Source organism: Pygoscelis adeliae, unplaced genomic scaffold (assembly GCF_000699105.1).
Source record: "Pygoscelis adeliae isolate BGI_AS28 unplaced genomic scaffold, ASM69910v1 Scaffold62, whole genome shotgun sequence".
NCBI lineage: Eukaryota > Metazoa > Chordata > Aves > Sphenisciformes > Spheniscidae > Pygoscelis > Pygoscelis adeliae.
This window is the reverse complement of record NW_008824401.1, coordinates 6661019-6682283: the sequence shown is the minus strand read 5'-3', so window position 1 is coordinate 6682283 and position 21265 is coordinate 6661019. Positions and strand designations below refer to the sequence as shown.

Genomic DNA, 21265 nt, shown 5'->3' with positions numbered 1-21265 from the left:
CATCCCGGGCTGCTCCCGTCCCCGCTGGGCGCGGGAGGGCGGCAAGAGCACCTCGGCACCTCGGTTTGGGGGGGTCCCGGCCTGCAGAAACGTGGGTCACGATGGCAGCGACCCTGCCCCAGTGCTCCATATATTCCTGAGACACACCGAGAGCTTCCTACGCTCCAGCCTTTTCACAGTAAAAATACTCCTTCTGCTTTCTGAACTCTCCTAACGAGATGCCTAACAGCGATCAGGTTATCGCACTTGTTACCGGGAGCAAGATCTGTTTGCAACAAGGTTTTTCACAAAATCAGTCACCTGAGTCACAAGCTACTGCCTGACCGGTATTCACCTGTGCTTCTCTTCCGCTTGAGGCATTTAAAATCTTGTTTCTAACTTCTTTAGGTTCAGAGGTAAACAACTGAGGAAGGCTCCTCATCCTAGCATTTCTTTGTCTGTGGTATTATTTATACAGCTCGACAATGGGCGAGGGTTTTCTGTTAGAAAATAAAGCTAGATATGGCAGTTAACCTTGTGCCTCAAGAGATTATTTCTAGCATTCTGTATCTTCATTAGCAATAGCAGACTTGAACCATCGGGGATTTTTTTTTTTAATTATTAAATTATTCCATTAGGAAATTTTGGAGCATCTGCTTGCATTATTGAAGCCAGCAAGGCATATTACTGCAGAGTGGAGAACTGTTTCTGATATGCACTCATGTCCTCCCATGGTATGAAAGTTGTAAGGAAGTCTGTTTTAAATCCAGAATGTTTCCACAGCCCATAAAATCCCATGTTCCTGGCCTGAAGGACAGATGTCTTGAGGGTTTAAATAAATATTTTTCATTTATTAGCATAACAAGTGAGAGACAGAAGATACTTGCTCAATAAATGTCTGTCTGTATACTGAGTTTAGATAACATAGGAACGGTAAGGCTTACATGGGGGAGAAAAGGCATTGAGATTTTTTCCCCACTTCCTCTTTAAGGAACACAGTTAACTACCATAAACCACTATAAAACAACCATAGAATGCAACTGACATTTCTACTTCTTAATTACTTTCTACATATGCAGATTTAATTATATCTCAGAAATATGTGATTGCTGCAAATTTGACTGTACAGGTTTTCTCCTGAACAGACCTCATGCCAATCTTCTATAATCACACTAGCATCCAGGTAAAAAGTCCCTCTACAGGAAGATTTTTGTGTTATTCATAATCTATAAATTGCACAAAGCCGTTAGTCAATAAGCTGTTAGTATTCTAAATGCATCACTTGCCATGACTAAGAAACAACCTATCATTACTTAGCATCATACACTCCCTTCTATCTCTTCTTCACTAGAAGTCTTTATATAGTCCAATTATTACATCTAATCAGAAAGAAAAAAATGATTCCTATAAATAGACACACAGATTTAATCCCAAAAGGAAACTGTTGGGAATAACATTCAAAGTAAGCCTCCATATTTTACGAGTTGCATCTTAAATTCTGCATGGAAGCTCTACCTACAGTGGCAGTAATTTTTTTCTCTTCGTACAAATAGCTTTGTATGCAGAACTGGGAGAGTTCTGCTAAACCATGTATGAACTACCATGAAGCTCAGTATATTGTGTAAAGTCATATATCTTTTAATAATACTTAGAAACAGTTTAATCTTCTGTTCTTAACATGGAATGCATATAGACATTTCTGTCATCCACAAAGGTGGTATTTTTTGACTGCACGTTAGTCTTGGACTATTTCAGTTACCATATTGGATTAACTTAAAAAGCCAAAAAGAGAATGCTGTAGTTTCTGTCCTGATAATTCAACAAGCAGCCAGGGCTAGAAAAAATTGCTGCTACTTCTGGAAAGTTGACATTCCCAGCCTTCCAACGAGCTACAGAACTCTTTCCAACTCTGGCAGGTTGCAAGAATGTGGAGTACTATGATTAACTTCCTGCCATTCTGCTCAGCCCCCTCATTTGCATTTTGGCATGATTTTAACAGCTAATTTCTAACAAACAAGTAGCGTTAGGAAGTAATGCTTCCTTCCACACAAAAGCTAGGAATTATGGCCTCCTGTTTCCAAAATCAAAAGGTGTAACAATGGCCCAAAAAGCTGCAAGCAAGCAGAGAAAAAAAAAAAATTTTGAAAAATCTGTTAATGATTTCATGATTTGTCCACTGAAACCAAAAGCAAAGTACTGACTGTAGAGGCTACAGTGGCCCTAACGAAGGCAGTATCGAGCGTAAGTCAGAATTTCAGTTTTTACTTAAAACAGGATCTACTTGCAACCTTTTCTGCTGCACTCAAAAAAAGCTAAGCACCAAACAGCTTGCACTGCTAAGCGGTTAAGCAGAAGCAACTCAAGTAACTGTAGAATAGGATTAAAAAGCTGCTGTGTTATAAACAAGGAAAGTATTTGGTGGTACGTATTATGCCTTGCTATTAATACATATACAAACTTAATATCCAAAATGCACTGCTCCCAGAGTAGCATAACTTCAAAAACATTAACTTGCTAGTTTTCCTAAGACATAATGGACAATGACCGCTAAAGTTTTTACAGAACAAGTTGGTTATAATTACATTGATATTAATAGAAAAGTTCTGTGTATAAATCAGGTATATAGTTGTAGCCGGAGTACAGAATAACACTGGATTGAAACTGAAGGAGCTATTAAATTATGTATCCCTATCTAATGAAAAAGCTACGGTTTTCAGCACCTTCCCTAAGGTTTAATTCACGGAGAGATATTAGACACAAGAATTACCCCAAAATGAAACTTCATAAGCTGTTCATCATTTATGAACCTGTCAGAAATTCACTATATAATTCATTGCAGGAATGGTGAAGAGAGCTGATAAACATCTGCCATTATACCAGAAATTGCATGTACTCTTGTACACGCTGTTTACATACAAAACAGGTTACACATGTAGTGATGGACATGCTTATCTGGACTGAAGCAAAATCTTAATTATAGTGTCTTGGATACAGTTGGGGTTCTAGCACTGCAAGCAAGCTTGCTGCTTTTCTGCCTTATATACTCCAATTTGTTTTTTGATTAATGAAGCACTTATAGTCTTGGACAACTTAAATAGCTTGCTACCTGTATTGATATATGACTGACAACTGCCACCTCAAATACTGCAAGTGATTGGGGTGGGGGAGTGTAAATTTTTCAACAAAAAAATCAACAGGTAACTTTTCATGACAAAATTCCACATTTCTCTTTGCTCATCTTTACGCTTCACTCCATTTTCTGTTATTACAAAGCTGACCCACTATGCAGCAGGAAAGGACTGCCAACGTGTTAACAATACCTTTCACAAAACCTCCTTCTTTAGCATACAATAAAATCCATGAACATAGAGAAGTCTCTTCTTAAGGGACTGAGAGTGAGTAGCTAGAAAAAAATATTAATTTGTACACAAATTGTTGTCAGACATGACAGAAGACAGCAGAACTTTTAATATTAATTCCATAATAAGTATTCCTGAAAAGATTTTCATTGACAAATACACTATCTTGATAATAAAGAACGAGAGATGAAGAAGTTTGGTACAATCTGATCTATTTTTAAGTCAAAAGTATCGCTATCCAAGTGTTCTAGGAATAAGTAATCTCTAAGAAAGATGTATTCAGAATAGTCATGTACAGCAGGATCAGTTCTATCAGCTACAGGGAAACCATCTGAACTTTAAGTCAGTGTATATATTTTAATGAGGTTTTTGGAACCCCTCATCAACATGGTTGCACATGCAGCCTTCTCATCAGTCTCTTGCTGCACACAGCTTGGAGATGAAAAAAGATCTTCTGTATGAAAAGGAAAGCTTCTATTTTAAAAATGAAAGATATCATTCTTCTGACAAGTTTTGCTGGCAGACATACGCAGGAATGGATTATAAGTAACAGGATGTGGAGCAACTGGTAAAATGAAGCGGCCCGCAGCTGCTTATACATTTCTAATGGAAGAAGGGATCAGAAATGTTAAATGTTTTGAGCAAACCTGGAGAGAACTCTGTCAGTCTGTCCAAGCATGAATTGTTCCGCAGATGACTGTGATCAAAGGGACATGGGAGAACTGCATTTACTTCCTGAATCAGTTAACCTGGTTTCTCTGCAGAGATACGGACTCCCAATTGGTTTCTTTGGCAATCTTAAAGAGAGGAGTCCCTACTGGAAACAGCTGGAGTGAGATGAAACTGTTATATCTGAGAACAGACCTGAGTGCATTCAGATATCCTGCTGTCATGCTAATGGCTAACAAGATTTGGATCTTAGGCGCTAAAGTCACTGTTAATAGCTGGTGAAGCCCACTTCTGCTATCAAGCTTTTGTGAGGAGGATTAAAAATGGGTTGGCAGCTCCACTAGCATGCTCTGGGCAAGACTTACAAACAGCTAAAATACATCTTGCGTGATGCACACCTTCATCTCTGTCACTTTATTCTGTGGCAATCCTGCAGTACATTCCAACATGAGGAAATCACTGGAGCTGTTAATAGGCTAAGTTAGAGGCAGCCACCTTAACTGCTCTTTGATACTCATTTTACCAATCTGCAAATGTCCTGTTGAGACCACAAGAGATTAGGGAATATATACAGACTATGAACTATAAAAGCACGTGGGATTCAAAAACTGCTGTGTTTTCATCCTCAGCAATAGAATTGTTTGCCTAAAAAAGCAGCAACAGATGCAATCCAGTATTCCTTTTATCAATTAGCAAATGTCACCAAATGCTAGGAAGAGAGAGAAAAAAATCTCATTCCCTGGAATTTACAGTTTGTGTTTCTGAGCTAAAAATGGCTTGAATCAGAAATGCGCTTAAGTAGCTTTCTGAAAGAAAAGGAGGTGACCATCCACACAGAATTACATAAAATCCAGAGTGTCTCTCTTCCTTCCCCCACTTTACCTTGTCTGTCTAAATTGCAGAAGTTCTTCACAAGAAGGCCGGTCAATCACTTTGAATTTGTGCAACATCTAACATCATGGGACCCTACACTTGATCAGAGTCCTTAAAAGCAACCAAAACACATATAAGTAACTTATGTTGTATATATAATCTTTGCCAGAGAGTAAGATAGCATGTGACGTCACAAATGTCCCCACCACATTAATAGCTAACGTTAATGTTTAGATGTGTATGGGAAAAAAACGGATGTAAAAGCTGGGATGCTGTGATTAGCAGTTACTGAAAGTAACATTAATTTTAGCGCACAGGGCAAATTAGGAGCTAGATTTAAGAATAGTATGCAGGAAAGGATTCATTCCCATAAGGCAAAACATAGTATATAATTAAGATCAAGCATTTCTTACTTTAGGCTGTATCTGCCAGAAAGAAGCAGGCATCCTGGCACGATTTTTCTAACATGCATGACCTGCGTGCTGCCAATTACTGTCTACTTGGACTATATGTACACAAGGTGCTGCCTAATCCGGGGAGTACAGCACAGAGATAAAACAGTGAATCCTGCTTTAAGCAATGTCTGTCATCTTTATCCCTAGGATTCTGACTACCACTACGCTAAGAACGTGTAATACTCTAAATGATTAAGTCGTTATTTAAAAAATTGGTGGGATTTTTCACTCTGTTTCTCAGTTGTGCATGACTGTTCCCCAGTTTGATATTCAGCTTGCCTTGCATGCATAGATCCCTCACTGTCATCACTGAAGACAGACACTGCTCTCAGAGCCACACAGCAAATCTAGTCTGTTTTCTCTATATGTGAAGATCCCTAGAGTATGCAGAAGAAGCAGAGGAAAGACATACCGTAGGGAGCTCAGAGCACTACTGTATCCCATGAAATCTGAAGAATGCATCTTGCCAGAAAGTACAAGCATGTGTCAGATTTGCAGCCTAAAGCACTTGATTTTCTAAGCAACACACTGATTTCTCAATATTGGGTTGAGCACCCGTTTACTATAAAACTAACTATATTATTCTCATTTTTAAAGAGAAAAAGGAGCCACTCATTTGTGAATCTCTCTATATATACTTCAATACACAAATTAATTTTTTTTTTGCAGCTTAGATTCATTTTAGAGAATTTTAAGAAATGCCAGCAAAGAAAATCTTGACTCCTGCAAACAATGCATAGTTTATTACACCAGTTCAGGGGATTCTTTTATATTATTCCATAAGCCTATTTCAACAACAGAATAGTAATAAGAATTTGCAATGTACTGTTAGTGTCTTCACTCTGAAAAATTTATACAGCTGTCTGCAGGCTATGTGATCTAAAATATTTCGTGCAAAGAAGTGAAGAAAATGAAAAATCAATTCTTTTAAAAACACGAGACAGAATCCTGCTGCTTTTTCTTTATTTCTAGTTAAGGTTCACACAGGTAAAAACTATCAGAACTTTATATGGCAGTAGAAAGGTATGCACCATAGTTCGTGGAATAAAAGCATAGCAAATACCAGATTCATGAATAAAAGTAGCCCCTCAATCTGTCTGCCTCAGTGGCTATGCTTAATGATAGCCTCTTCTACAGTGTACATATCATGAAGTAGAAGCTCAATATAAGGTGCAGAAGCACTAACCTTTATTATATTTACCAACTAAATATCTCTACGTTTATAAGGTCAGTCTCCCGTATTTCAGTGTCCTCTAGTAGAATTCTCATCACACTTCTCCATTAAAAACAAAACAATCAAACCCACCCTTCTATCCCTTTGATATTCAATGCAGTCATGCAATCCTGCACTGTTTGTGCTGTTGCTTACATTAGCAAGCCATGTTCAAGTGGCATTTTTAGATACTTGCTACTTCTGCTTCCTGTACCATAATAGAATACGGAGCTAAGTCTAGAGTTATCTTTCATCCACACTGAAGAACAGTCATGTCATGTGACATGTAAGACTTTAAAAGAGGAAAAAAGAAGGAGCAGAGGACTACTGTGTCCTGTTGTGAGTTCAGGTGCATTATAACTATTTGAATTTCAGTTTATCAGAAATAACAAGATCATTCTTCATCCTTCTGAAAGTGCTACAAGACTTTTAGTGAAAGTAGTTCGGTATCTCATGTGTGTCTGTGTCCCCACGTGCAGTACCAGGACACTGGTTTAGCACTAGCTCTCCATTGCACCACCCTACAGGATCTGTCTCTTCTCTAGACATCTTCCTTCCTTCTTCCTGACTTGTATGGTCCAAATCAGTCTTTTGAGATTCAAAAATATTTTTCCAGGAAGTGGTATGGATTTACGACACCAAGTGATTGCTGTGTTGTTTTTAAAATGCACATGAAAATGGGTTAATAGAAGCAGTCTAAAAGGTCTAAAAATATCCTGACTGATTTTTTTTCCTTCTTTCTTTTCCTTTCATCCTGAACATTGATAGGCCTTGTTTTCCGGCAAAAAACTCCTGTTTGCTATCCCACATTATACTGTGTCATAAATGCACGCAGTTCAAGGCAACACTACCTCAGGCATCCCTGCCCAGTACTCTCAGGAAGAACAGATATAAGTCATCTCTCCACCTTTTTGCTAGCAATGTCACAGAGATAAGAACAGCACACATAGAGAGTATTAGTCAGTGACACCTCTTTTCTTTATCGTTCTATCACCCGGGAAAAAAGTAATGGCAAAGGAAGGCCCTTCAACATTTGCTACCTAGGCTGCCTTGAATACATCTTAAGGGTTGTTGAGAGCATTAGAAGGATAGGCATTGCCAGGGAAAGGCAACAGATGGAAGAAATTAAAAATGAAGAGGATGAAAAGGGCAGAGAACAAAGAGAAGGTGGCCCATACTTACTGTATCCACTTATCCATATAACACGACAAAAGGAAGACAGTAAGACAAATATTCAGGCCATTTATCTTCTGTAGTTGCCTGCATATCCATGCTGTTCTGCAGGAAACATGCACTGTTCTTTTGCATTTACACACACACACACAGCTCTGGACTATTTATAGAAACGGCACAGGCTTTAGTGAAAGTCAGTCAGATTTTCTGAAGTCCTTTTAGGAGGCTTCTTTCTGTATCCGCATCATTTCAAGAAGGGAAATCACTGGTTTGTGGAACTGAACATCTATTCTTACGTTGTCTCTTATCTGTACAAGAGAGCACAATCACTGAAATAAACATAGATGCTTACTGGTATTTTCAAGGTGAAAAAGAAAAAAAAAAGGTATACTGTAACAGCGTTAGCCATAGTAGATAGCTGTACTAAAAAAAGTTATAAAGAGATTGCAATGTCCTTGCAAAATAGAGGGTGGATGTAGCACGTCTTTAAGAAAGGTTAATTGAATAGAAAAACATACTGACACATGATTTATATAGGATTGTGGAAACTGCGTTTACTTTAATGACAAAAGCCAACTTCGAAGTGTTGCTCCAAAACCAGTGTAGAAAAAACCAAAGAAAATACATAGACAACTTTATAACCACTATCAAGATTCTCTGTTAGGGACAAGCGGTCTCAGGAGTACAAATGCATTATAAGTTCATGTACCTAAACTCAGATCTTTGAGTACACAGTTTAAACACAGAAGCCACAAAAATAAACTGCAAATAATTTTGAAATAGTAGCATCTATGTAAGAAATATTAAAACTAAAAAATATCTGAAAACTAATGTCAATCATATGTTAATAAAGATGGGATATTTGTTTATTTTATTTGCTTTAAAGACTAGTGAACATCCATAACTTGAAGACCAGTAATGTGTACTAGATAACTTTCTTCTGAAGGATGAATTTTCAATCTCGGGTGAGTTAGCAATGATTAATGATTGATAATTTGTATTGGGATAATGACAGTTAGGAAGTATATTTTCAGTATATTAATATTGATGAAAATACAGAATTATTGCAAAGATGGAAATTGCAAAACTACCTAAGTCTTAACCTACTTAATCCATCCCTAAAAATCAAATAAGCTTCTAGGAACATAACACTTGTTTGCAAGACCCATATGGTATTTTAGAATACCCACAGTTGTAAACTCGACTTACAAGGGAAAAAGCAGTTGTTGGTAAGGAAAGTCTCATAATGATATACAATCTGTTTTAATATGGGTAGAAAGAAGAAAGGGCAGCAGAAACACATAATAAAACACAAATGCTAGATGCACACTTTCAGGGGCAGACTTTGATTCCTTTTGTCTTTCCCCAAGATAATATATCTATGCCAACATTACAGTAGATGTACAGTAGATACATCTAGATGACCTGAGTCAAGATCACCGTAGTTCACAGTCAGTGCATGCTTGCTCTGGAACTCTCTAAAGGGCTGAAAATCTTAACAGCAACACAGGGCAAAATCACAGATAGAGAAAATGCCATTTCAGCACGAGCCACTAAAACACCTGAGCAACGAGAGAGGAAAATTGGGAAAATAAAATTAACTTCTTGAATGTGACAATAACTGAAATCTTTTTTTTCCCCTGCAGTGGTGAGGCCATGCTTTTCTGTCTTAGTATTAACAAGTAGGTTAAGAACATGCGAAAGGCCATACCAGGTCAAATCAAAGGTCCATCTAGCCTGGTATCTTCTTTCACAGAGGTATAAAAGCAGAGGTCTCAGAAAGAGTATAAAAGTAGAGCAAATTATGTTTGCCCCAAATATTATCCCAGACTTCCAACAACTTACAGCTTAAGGGGTTTCTGAAACAGAATTTTCTACCTTAAGGATGTGTTATGAAGTATGCGCATAAAAAAAAATATTAAAATCTTCATTTACTTTGAACATGCCACCTGCTAGCTTTGTCTGATACCCCCTGGTTCTTGTATTGGAAGAGGCAACAAGTAGTTGCTCTCTATTCACCGTCTCAATGACACAAGTGATTTTATAACTTGTATCCTATCTCCCCTCAGCCAGCTTCTGTCCAGGGCAAAGAGTCCTAGCCTACTTAGCTACTTCTCCAAGATATGTGTCCAGAATTGTAGAGGTACTCAAGATAGAAGTAAATGAAAGATTTGAAGAGTAGCATAATTATATACTCTATTTCATTCTCTTTTCCCTTACTGGTAATCCCTAGCAATTTGAGGAGACAAAGCATTTTAGGAAAATCTGGACATTAAGCCTGCTTTAAAACTGTTGATGAACAGTGGAATATGGAATCTTTAATATGTGCTGTTCAAACTGACACTTCTTAGGTGCAACAAAAGTGTAAACATAAGGGGAAGGCCAAAAGCAAAACCATCTAGACAGCTTCTTTTGGGGGAGGGGAGGGGAAAGAGGGTTGGGGGAAGGAGTATAACAAAATCTTTAACAGGTCCAATAATTAGTCAATTCAAATTAGAAAATGCCAGCATGTACCAACACCTGAGACTAACACAATACTTCAGCAAACCAGAGTGCTTGCAACATTGTACATCCTAACAGAGTCCACATCCTAGCTGTTGTCACTACTCAGACTAAGTCTTGTGTCTGCTCGTTTTCTACTGCCACATCATTTGCAGAAATCACCGGTATTGTGGCAGCATCACAGTCTTGCAAGCACAGTTCTATAGCGCTCCTGAAATCCATGTAGGGATAAGACCATGCAGTGTCTCCTGTGGTCCTGACCAATTTCTTGGAAGCTGGAGAAGACTTTTGTACACGTTATGCATATGGAGTTTTAGGATAAATATGGCTCAATATAGCAGTGAAACATCTTGTTTCAGGATATAAAAGTTCTATAGAAGATAGATACCAGTTAATTTTATAAAATGCTTGCAAATTAGTAGATACTCTAGAAAATATTCTTAAAGTCCCCTCAAACAATAAATTACTATTTTCATATACGCTTTCTTAAGGAACCTGGAAGAAGAACCGACAGTGCACTTAGACTGCACTGGTTTTCTAAAGTTGAAATTTTAAGAAAGCACATAAATGAATTACCTATTTTTGTATGTTCCGAGTTGTTTTGGTTAGTGATTCTAGTGTTTGCATGAATCAAGACTGCAGAAAATGGTCTATAATTTTGATGAATTACTGATGTTTTTCCTGTCCAATTTGTCTCATCAGTGTTGCTAGTAACAATCCTTGTAGTGGAAGGGATTGCCGTTGCACAGAAGACACAAGGTACAATTTTGGTTTGATGATTTTCTTTCAAAAAATGTAACAGTTTTATAATTTTTAATTAAGCAATACAAATGGAAGTATGTGTGTTCGGGTATTAGTAGCTCTTGAATTACCAATATGAATTCCAGTATTTTCCATTTTCCCCCTATTTACTGCATTTTTTTCCAACTGAACAAAGCCATCCAGTCACAAATAATATAGACGTTCACTTACCCAGTTAAAATTCTATGGTTTTAGACCTTAGAGGAGGAGAAAAACCACCACAGAAATTCATGTTTTCTGTATCTGACAACAAGCTTTTCAAATAGTCCACCCACAAACATTTTTGAAGCCTGCTGAGTGGGGAAGGCATCAGTTTCACAAACCTTATTTTCTCCTATGTGGGATTAACCCACACATAGGAGAGAATAATTCCTTGAACTGACACCTACTGAACAATTTCTGCAGGAGAGACTAAGTTTTCACCCCCATAAATCAAAAAGCTGCCAAGATACCAGTGGAAGGTGATGTAATTTACTGGAGGCTGCTAAGACCTGTATCAGCATGGACTCCCTCTCAGAGGTCTGCAAAGAAAAACTGCATAAATATAAATAACGTTATGAGAGCACCCTGTGAGATTTAGGAAAAATCTAGCAGAAAACACATATCCTGTGTCTTTTGCTCTCCAGTTCTGCTGATAGCAAGGAGAAGGGTCAAAGGTACTTGAGAAGAATGTTGGAGAGATCATATTATTCCCAACTCCTTTCTCCTTGGATAAGGAAATCTGAACTAACAGAAGTCTCGCAAATGGTCTAGCGTGGTGCACTAGCTTAGTAAACCGCATAATCTCAGTCAAGGATCGTATTTCCCTGTACACCCAGATGACGACCTTTGCTCTTAAATTAAACCCTTAGCTACCAGTGCAATCTACCTACTGCTAGTAATTTTATTGACTACTATTGCTGTATTTAGTGTATTTACATATTATAATTCATTCTGTTATAAGCATTCTGTATTCCAACAAATTATTGTAAATAGCTATTCAATCTAAGGGCCATGTACTTCAGTATACTCTGGAATCAGGGCCAAAAATAGTAAAAGCTAACAAATATTTTGGATTATATTTGCATAGGAATGGAGAAGACATAAGCCATAAAATAATGCTGCTGTATTGGCAGCCACCGTGACTATTTGACTTAGAAAGAAGAGCATCAAAAAACCTAAACTGGCTTGGGCAAAAAAAATTACTCCCTCTCTTCCCTTCCCAAGGATTACTGGACATACTTGATATTCAGAAACTGTGATCTCTTTAGTATATACCACATCACTAAATTAAACGTAAGATTTTCCTAGCTAGATATTAACAAGTAGCACATAAGAGGGCTTTCAACTAAAATAAATTACTTTCTTCTTTTATAGGATATGTGTTATGTCAGTGTTTTACTTTTGCAAAGTCAAATTTGCATGCTTGCAGGAGAAATTTATTTGATCACTTTTTTTTCACTTAAGGTGGGCAAAATATTGGAGTGAATCGCATTCCTCCTACCCAGTGTGACAATTGGGTACGGACAAGTAATGGAGGACATTTTGCTTCACCAAACTACCCTAACATGTACCCACCAAATCAAGAGTGCATCTATATCTTAGAAGGTACATGCTGTATTTCTGTTTTGTTGTGTTGTAATCTTACTGTTAAATGGGTAATCTTGAACCTTTAAAACTGTGAAATTTCACTTTACTGTCAAGTATTGTCTAGCCATACTGGTAATATAATCAATTCTGCAGTCATTTGGTTGAACAAGAAGCTGAATTTGGTCTCTGAAGTAATAATAACAAATTAATAGAAAATGCAAACATTCAGGAATTAGCTACATGGAGAATAAGACATACCCTCACAGCCAGAAAAAGCAGCATCAGATCTACTGTAATTTATGAAGGCACAGAACTATTAAGATAAAAATTGTAGGTTATCTTAATATCACTTCCAATATTGCTGATAACAAACTGCAAAAGATGGTTGAAGACTATATTCTGTCTATCTCACATGTAGAAAATCTTTATGCTGTCCTTTATTAATAAAAAAGACACATCTGACTGCCATAGCATGATACTAAAAATATGGAGATTTGTTAGTGCTGCTGAGGTCACTATCAAAATTATGTGATGAGGACAAAAAATTTCATTAACTAGAACAAAACCACATTCCAATGAGAATATCTTGGATAAAGCCTGCAAGACTTGGGACACACTAATTATTTTTTCCTCTTATTAGAATGCACCCAAACCCCATTGAAGTCAGCTAAAAAGTTAGTCAGCTTAATCATCAGATTCATATCAGTTAATTGAAATATTTCAAGTAATATGTTTCAGTGAGTTTTATTTGTACAGTATAGTACTGCTTCACAGATACCCTCATTTTTGCTTGTATGCATGCACATCTGCAGTTTTGCATCTTCCCTGCCAGTGAAGGCCCTGGAGGGCAGATACCCTGTCCAGCTTCAGAGTTCGAACATACCAGATCCATTGCTGGATCTCCCTTGTGCAAGGTAGTTTCCATGGGGCACGGAATCGGTTTCCACGCCTCTGTCCTCACCGCCCCTATACAGAAACATTATGGGTACCTGAGTGGAGACAAAGATCCTCCACAATTTCTAGCTAAGATATGGTCCTTCCTGCAGACGACTGCCAATATGTGCAAACAGCCACAAATGTTTTTAACTTCTGTGTAAGTAAGGCATAAGGTCTAAACAGAGTGGTAGAGACATATAAGTAAATCCTTTTTGCATTCAGAAGAAGCAGACAGCATGTGATTCTTTAATGCTGTCACTCCAGATACCAATCAGTATCTGAAAGTTCATGTAGCTCAATAGATGACAAGAACAAGAAACACTAAAGCTATTCATACAATATAAAGTCATGGTTCCAAACTACAGGTATGATAGTCCAGTCACAAAGTAGCCATAGCTGTGTCTTATCAGGATTTAGGGGTCTGATCCAAATCCTGATGTTAGGCTGTCACTGGTTCAGAATTACCAACATCTGCAGGCATCTGCATATTAATAATATATATAAAGCATTTACACGTCTCTGAATATTCCAATAAAAGATGTCTCCTGCCAAAGGATCTGCAAATTTGGGCTTAATGTTTAGGAAATATACCAGTGAGTAGTGCTTCGTATCTTTTTCTTTTCCATTCTTTTCTCCGTCCCTCAATGTTTTGTCCTTTTTTATGTACTTTGCTTTCACAGGACACTGGTTTTAATTTATATCTTAATATTAAAACTTGTTTGAGTACCTTTGCATATATGTTAATATCTATTACATGTGCTGCATTAAATTTATGTCATTTCTGAATGTTCAACAATAAAGATCAGCAAGCAAAAAAATTCCATAAAATTCCATGGAGAAGTATCTTCTACACAATCATTTTTAAAATCTTTATTACAGTGTATCTGAGTTTTTGTAGCAGACTGCCAGATGTATTTTGAGAATTTTCCAGTCTCTTTTTTATCTTGCTGTTTTGGAGGCCTGTCTCTTCATTATTTCATGTCTTAATGTGTTTTTTATATAAGATCTTCATTTAATCTTTTGCTTGATTTTTTTATGTCTAGCTGCTCCACGACAGAGAATTGAGTTGACCTTTGATGAAGCTTATTACATAGAACCCTCATTTGAATGTCGGTTTGATCATCTGGAGGTTCGAGATGGACCTTTTGGTTTCTCCCCTCTCATTAATCGTTACTGTGGTCTGAAAAGTCCTGCACTAATTAGATCAACAGGGAGATTTATGTGGATCAAGTTTACTTCTGATGAAGAGCTGGAAGGAAAGGGATTTCAAGCAAAGTACTCATTTATACCAGGTAAAGATGCCTAAAATTTTGGCCAAGTTAATGACGATCTGCTCCCATTGAACTCTGTGGATGTGTTTATGCTGGCAGTCTAGAGCTGTATTTCGTAAGTGCTTATGAAGGCAAAGTGACAATGCGATAGTTACAGTCTCAGTCCTGCTAATCCTACAGCATACTTGACTAAAACCACTTTGGAAAATTGACTGAAGGGAATTATAGGTCTATAGTTTGCTAGTGAAGAAGTCAGTTGATCTTGTTCATGCTGAAGGCTTTAGCAACTTCCCTCTTCGTTACTCTAACTTGTACCAGTTTCACCAGTGGCAGTAACGGAAAGAGCATTTATGTAGACAAATAGCTGGCGTTTTCAACAGCCTATCTTCTAGGAATATAAGACACTATGACAAGAACACCTGAAGCAAATCTACAATAGCACTTCCAGCCAGATGCAAAACATTTTAAATCTCCATTCTGAAAAGCCAGAGGAAATATCTATACAGTCCAAGCAACAGCTCCCAGTATAACTAGATTCCCTCAGACCACAGGCTCAGACAACAGAATTGTTCTTGGCTCAAAGTACGGTGTAGTTTACAGGTTATGAAGGAGAGTATAATATGCTGACAGTGCCTTTAGACAAACAAAAAGTACATCTGCTCTGTGGGGCCACTTAAAACTCGCAGAGCATTCTTTTTACAAGAAAATTTGACCTGATGTCCTTGTGCAATGCTTGACTGCTGTACTTCATAGATACGATATGTGTAGTTACCAGCATTTTATTGTCCTTTGGGACAAAAGACAGTATACAAATGTCAGCTCTACTACTACTATAAATGTATACACAGGCATAACTGTTTAATGTCATCTTTACCCCTACAGCACATGAAAACACTATACATGATTATGTATTACTGCTTATAGAACTGTATACCTTGCTAGGGATTTAGACTTGGAAACTCTGGTGAAACTTGGAAACATGGTGACCAGTCCACTGGGAATAACGTGCTAAAATGTTTTCATAGGGACAGTACTTAGGCATTTTGCTAGGTCCATTTCCAAAGCCACTTCATTAACATCACTTTCAAAACTAACTTAGCCTAGTTCCAGGCTGAACTTTAAATACACATTTAAACTGTATATTATTTTCACAGTAGATTGCAGCAACTGAAGGACTGATATTTTTCTTTCCTTTTCTTTCATCTGCATTTACATAGAGCGTGGTAAAATATTTTGGGATTGTGAAAACGGAAGGGGACATGCACATACACCTCCCACTTAAAAAAAAAAAAATCAGTTCACAAAGAAGGTTGAAAATCTCTTGCAGAATTTTGCATATAGTGATCATAGATTTCACTATAGGTAACTAAAACAGAGGAGGGCAAAGAAGGCATTTTCTCAGCTCAGGACTGAGGCATTTTAGTGGAAGTGATAAACTCCCTATACAGAAAAACATTTAGAGGACCACAGAAAGAGCCAAATTCTGGAACTTCGTTTGGAAAAGAATTTTGTACAAAACAGGCATGCACTTCTGCATGAACTAGTGCTTTCTTTGCATAGACTAACATTTCACACACGTACACACACTATGATTTCCATGATTTCTATGGTGATTTTTTTATGCCACAGCTGCAAATGGGTGCATCTTGTGAGTCTCTATGCTGATTTGTGAGGAAACACTAACCTGATCACTGAAGCATAAGCCTTGGACATCCAGCCCATTACAGACTCATTTTTAGCCAAGCCCTAGTCCCAGTAAAGTCAAGTACCATCAGTTAACCATTATGAAAAAGTATATTCTTAACTCGCTAGTAGTATGCATACAGTATACTACTACAGTATATACTACAGATACATACACTACCTACACGTCACATTGAGAAGAGAGAAGACAGAGGAGCAATCAAGGTGAAATTCTGCCTTCATAAATGATGTCTAGAACTGTGCTATCCGGCCTAATAGAAGAGGCATGGGTACCCAAGGAAAAAGGATCTTTAGTATTGAACTGTCCTTCTTTATATTCTTTATTAATAGCAATTAGCAATTTCTAAGTGTTGATATATTCTACTAAACTTTAAATTGTTCAGAACTAGACAGACAGCAATCTGATAAAAACGACGCACACAGAAAGATCCCCTGTACTCTTGTGGAGCGCCAGTGATTTCAGTGAAAACTGGCATAGTTAAATTCAGAATGTAATGTAGGAGCAAAATAGCCAATAGTAATTTTTGGTGTTATGCTGGAAATCTGAGCTGTCAGTATAGAATTACCTTATTCAGATAAGGTCAATCTTTGTGGAATAATGTTATCATCCAAAAAAAGATTGTCTCTGTACCCTCCAATTGATTCAGTAAACTTTCTGGCAATTTTTATTGTGACATAATAAAAAATTGACATAATCTTCAGATTATATTAAACCTTGAAGTGATTCTCAAGCATTGATAGCCCCTGTGATTCATGACTTCTTTCTATTACAGATCCTGACTTCACTTACCTAGGAGGTATTTTAAATCCCATCCCAGGTCTAGTATTACAGTAACAATTTGTTTATACATGAAATTTTAAATTAATATCATACTGCATTTGACAGCAAGGTGTATGTTCTCCCTAGACTGCCAATTTGAGCTCTCGGGAGCCGATGGAATAGTACGTTCCAGTCAAGTAGAACAAGAAGGAAAAACAAAACCAGGACAAGCAGTTGACTGCATATGGACAATTAAAGCTACTCCAAATGCTAAGGTGGGTTTCATTCATATCATTCAGCATATAATGGGTTTCCAAGTCATTAGCAACAGGTAATAGTCACTAGCTGTAATTTGCATAATGTCTTACTTTCACTGAAATGAATTACGTATCAGTGGCTTAGGAAATCCAGATAGAGGATTGTTTCTGAAATTAAACTTATACAGCAAGTCCACAGTGTTGTCTTCCTATTATTTGAAACTTAAAATATAAAATAACTGTGAAAACTGTTCAAGCAACAATTTTCAAGGGCGTTTGACTTGGACTCTGGTTTTATTGGAAGACCGCAGGCAAAAATGCTAACAGCTTTGATAAATTCCAGTAAATCTTGCTGCCATGGTGTCCTGGTTTTGGCAGGGATAGAGTTAATTTCCTTACTAGTAGCTGGTACAGTGCTGTGTTTTGGATTTAGGGTGAGAACAATGTTGATAACACACCGATGTTTTTAGTTGTTGCTAGGTAGTGTTTATACTAGTCAAGGACTTTCCGACTTCCCATGCTCTACCGACTGAGAAGGCTGGAGGGGCACAAGAAGCTGGGAGGGGGCACAGCCAGGACAGCTGACCCAAACTGGCCAACGGGATATTCCATACCATGGGACGTCATGCTCAGTATATAAAGCTGGGGGAAGAAGAAGGAACAGGGGGGACGTTTGGAGTGGTGGCGTTTGTCTTCCCAAGTAACCGTTACGCGTGAGGGAGCCCTGCTTTCCTGGAGATGGCTGAACATCTGCCTGCCCATGGGAAGGAGTGAATGAATTCCTTTGTTTTGCTTTGCTTGCGTGCGCGACTTTTGCTCTACCTATTAAACTGGTTTTATCTCAACCCACGAGTTTTCTCACTTTTACCCTTCCGATTCTCTCCCCCATCCCACTGGGGGGGGAGTGAGCGAGCGGCTGCGTGGTGCTCAGTTGCCAACTGGGGTTAAACCACGACACATGGTTTAAAATTTTGCCTCTGGTGGCTTATTGGAGAATTCGGTTCTGTTCAAAGTCAACAGAACACGTACCTGCTCCTCCCCAGTCTAATTCACAGTCCAGCACCTTAAAACCCACTTTCATCAGCAGTCTGAGCTAAAATGAAAGGCTTTACCTGGAAACAGCTGAGGAATTATCACTCTCTCTCTCTTCTGACTTAGCTGTAGGATCATACCCTCTTAAAGTGCCACAATAAAATTTGCTAGAGCTTTTCTGCCCAAGCTGTAAAGGGGCATATTAGCTGCTCAAGCAAAAAATCAGCATTAGTTACCTAGGTACCTGATATTTATGATTGTGCTTGCAGAACTAGAGACTGCTTACAAAAACATCACTATCTTATGCTCATTAAAAACAACTTGAGCTTTATTGTTGGGCAGAGAGAAGGATAAAATCCTAATCATAATTCCAAAATACAGTAGCTATGCCTGTTTAAAAAAAAAAACCACCACCTCTATGTTTCAGAATCATATACCTGTTAATTACTTGAGTTGCACTGAAGAATATTTTTTCTCCATATAGCATACACATCTGTAATTTTGCTTCTGTATGTTGTGTATTAAAGCACATACCACTGCTTGCATGTATGTAAAAATTAAAAAAATATTTTTAAGCAGTAGCTGCCAAGATGACAAACCTACTCTATGCCTTCTTACACACTCCTAATAGTTAACTAACTAACCCTATTCACGAACTTCTAAATTAGTTCTAAAACAGCAGCCTAAAAGATGGTAATAAGAGGACAAGACAAGAAAGAAACTAAAACTCCATTAATATACTTGAGCCTTTGAGGAAGTGACTCAACTCCCAAGAGCCCTATACTAGTCTAAGTAATAGCAGCAGTTCTTCCAGAAACAATAACAAAACCATTTTCTCTTTACATTGCCACTTGAGTGCACCAGGTCTTACGCTTAAGTATTTTAATAAATTAGTGAACGTTGCCAGAAGGCAGAGTTATCGTTAGGTCGGTCCTGAGATTAGATCATCGTCCTAAATTATTGAGTTAAAACATCACAGGAAAATAATTCTTAGTATTCTGACAGCGGTTTCTCAAGCTTCAATTCTGGCAGAATTATTATGATAAAATCCATTAGATCTGATATGGTGCAGTCTCTTCAGAAAAATAAGCATAGACACTTTTAATGTCATCAATTTGATTTTGTAATAAAAATAAATTTTTAAACTGACACAACTGCAGCAAGGAAAGGATTTTTAAAATCTGCATAACAGATATTTAATAAATTACCTTAGATTTCAGAAAATTACTAGAATAATCAATAGAATCTATGAGCGAAGTCCTTTTGTATTTACTTGCCTAACACCCTAACCAGAAGGAGTTTTTGCAGAGCTGAGCTCTTTTAATGGAATTATTCCTTTGTTTTCATACACAGAATAGCTCTACTAAAAGTGTGCTAATTTATTTTTAGCTTCCATTGTAATTTCAGAGCAGATATATAAAGTCAGTCATTAAATGAAAATACCATCTCTCAGCCCAAATACTAGCACTTACAGCTCACACCCATGTTTGTGAGATAAGACATCAATGGAAGACAGGTTCTCAACGTAGCTGAGAATTTCCAGCAGTAAATCTAAAAAAGACATTTCTTCCCCCCCGGAAGAAAAAATATATACTGAAAATCACAAAACAGTGAGATGCAGCATGAGATAATATGGCACAGGCTGCACCTTTTCACAGAATGTGCAAGGGGAGACAGCGCTGGCAACCTGCCTCTGGAAAACGCTGGAAAGGAAGAGCCAGAGTGTACAAGTGTCGCCTGTCTTTCACTGTGCTCTTTTACCGTGTTTTCAATAGAGCCTGTTAAGTGTATGTGGAGGGTATCTTTTTTTTCCCCACACAAAGGTTTTGTTTTAGTGAATTCTTTAAAATTCAGTTTTAAAAGGTTTGGCACTAGCTAAGGTTAAAAGCGAGATAAGGCAAAAGGGCAGAAAAATAGGTAATATAGCAGTAGTAAGCATGGTATTCATCTACCCTGTCTTCCCTGCCTCACAAACTAAACAAGAGTTTGAGATTCTTGTCACTAGGCAGATGCACAAACAAGCGCACTGTGCAAAAGGGCTTTAGCATCCATAGTATCAGCTGGAGAGGTAATTGTAAACTGTACGAAAACCACGTACAGTCTAGACCCAAGCTTATCTGAGGAACATACTGAAGACTTCATGGATAGAGGAGGAGCACCTCTTCTCCCATGGAGCAGGAGACCTCAGCCTCCACATGGATAGATTTCTTCTCTTAAAATAATGTCTATCTGAGGAATTTTTAAAGTTTAAAGATGGACTTTGCAGCATGCTTAGGTGACTTAGTTACGTATCTCATCAACTTTCACTAGAATTTTAAGAATTCCAATAGAACCATTCAAGAGATTAAAAAGCCCTATGATCTTTTCATATAATTCTAACTGAATTACAATCTTCCACAAGTTTTCTGCTCCAGCAAAGTTAGTTATTTGCTTACTCTTCAAGTGCCATCTTGGTCTTCTAATTTCCTTGCTGCATATGTTCTACCACATATGCTGCCTTCTCTCGGATTAGATTTCTGCCTTTGGAGGAATTAAGATTAGCTTAAATTTATTAACTCTTCCTAGATAGCCAGAGCTTACTTTTCTCCTGCTTCCATTTTTATTCAAATTACTCCTGACTTCATGGTTTGTCTTCCATAACACTGCTCAGATTCAGTAATCGGCTTTCATTCTGAAGCAACAAATTTTAATTTCCTTATTTTACTTCAGAAT

The 21265-nt window shown here is 37.6% G+C and overlaps 1 protein-coding gene across 1 annotated transcript in view; it reads left to right on the top strand.

The window, feature by feature from the left end:
- The window catches only part of NETO2 (neuropilin (NRP) and tolloid (TLL)-like 2), a 33106-nt gene that overhangs the window by 1370 nt on the left and 10471 nt on the right, over window positions 1-21265 (top strand). The window contains exons 2-6 of the mRNA XM_009320339.1: window positions 10926-10982; window positions 12471-12611; window positions 14573-14821; window positions 17278-17301; window positions 17412-17539. Coding sequence (XP_009318614.1) covers window positions 10926-10982; window positions 12471-12611; window positions 14573-14821; window positions 17278-17301; window positions 17412-17539 — 599 coding nt within the window. The remainder of the gene's footprint in view (window positions 1-10925; window positions 10983-12470; window positions 12612-14572; window positions 14822-17277; window positions 17302-17411; window positions 17540-21265) is intronic.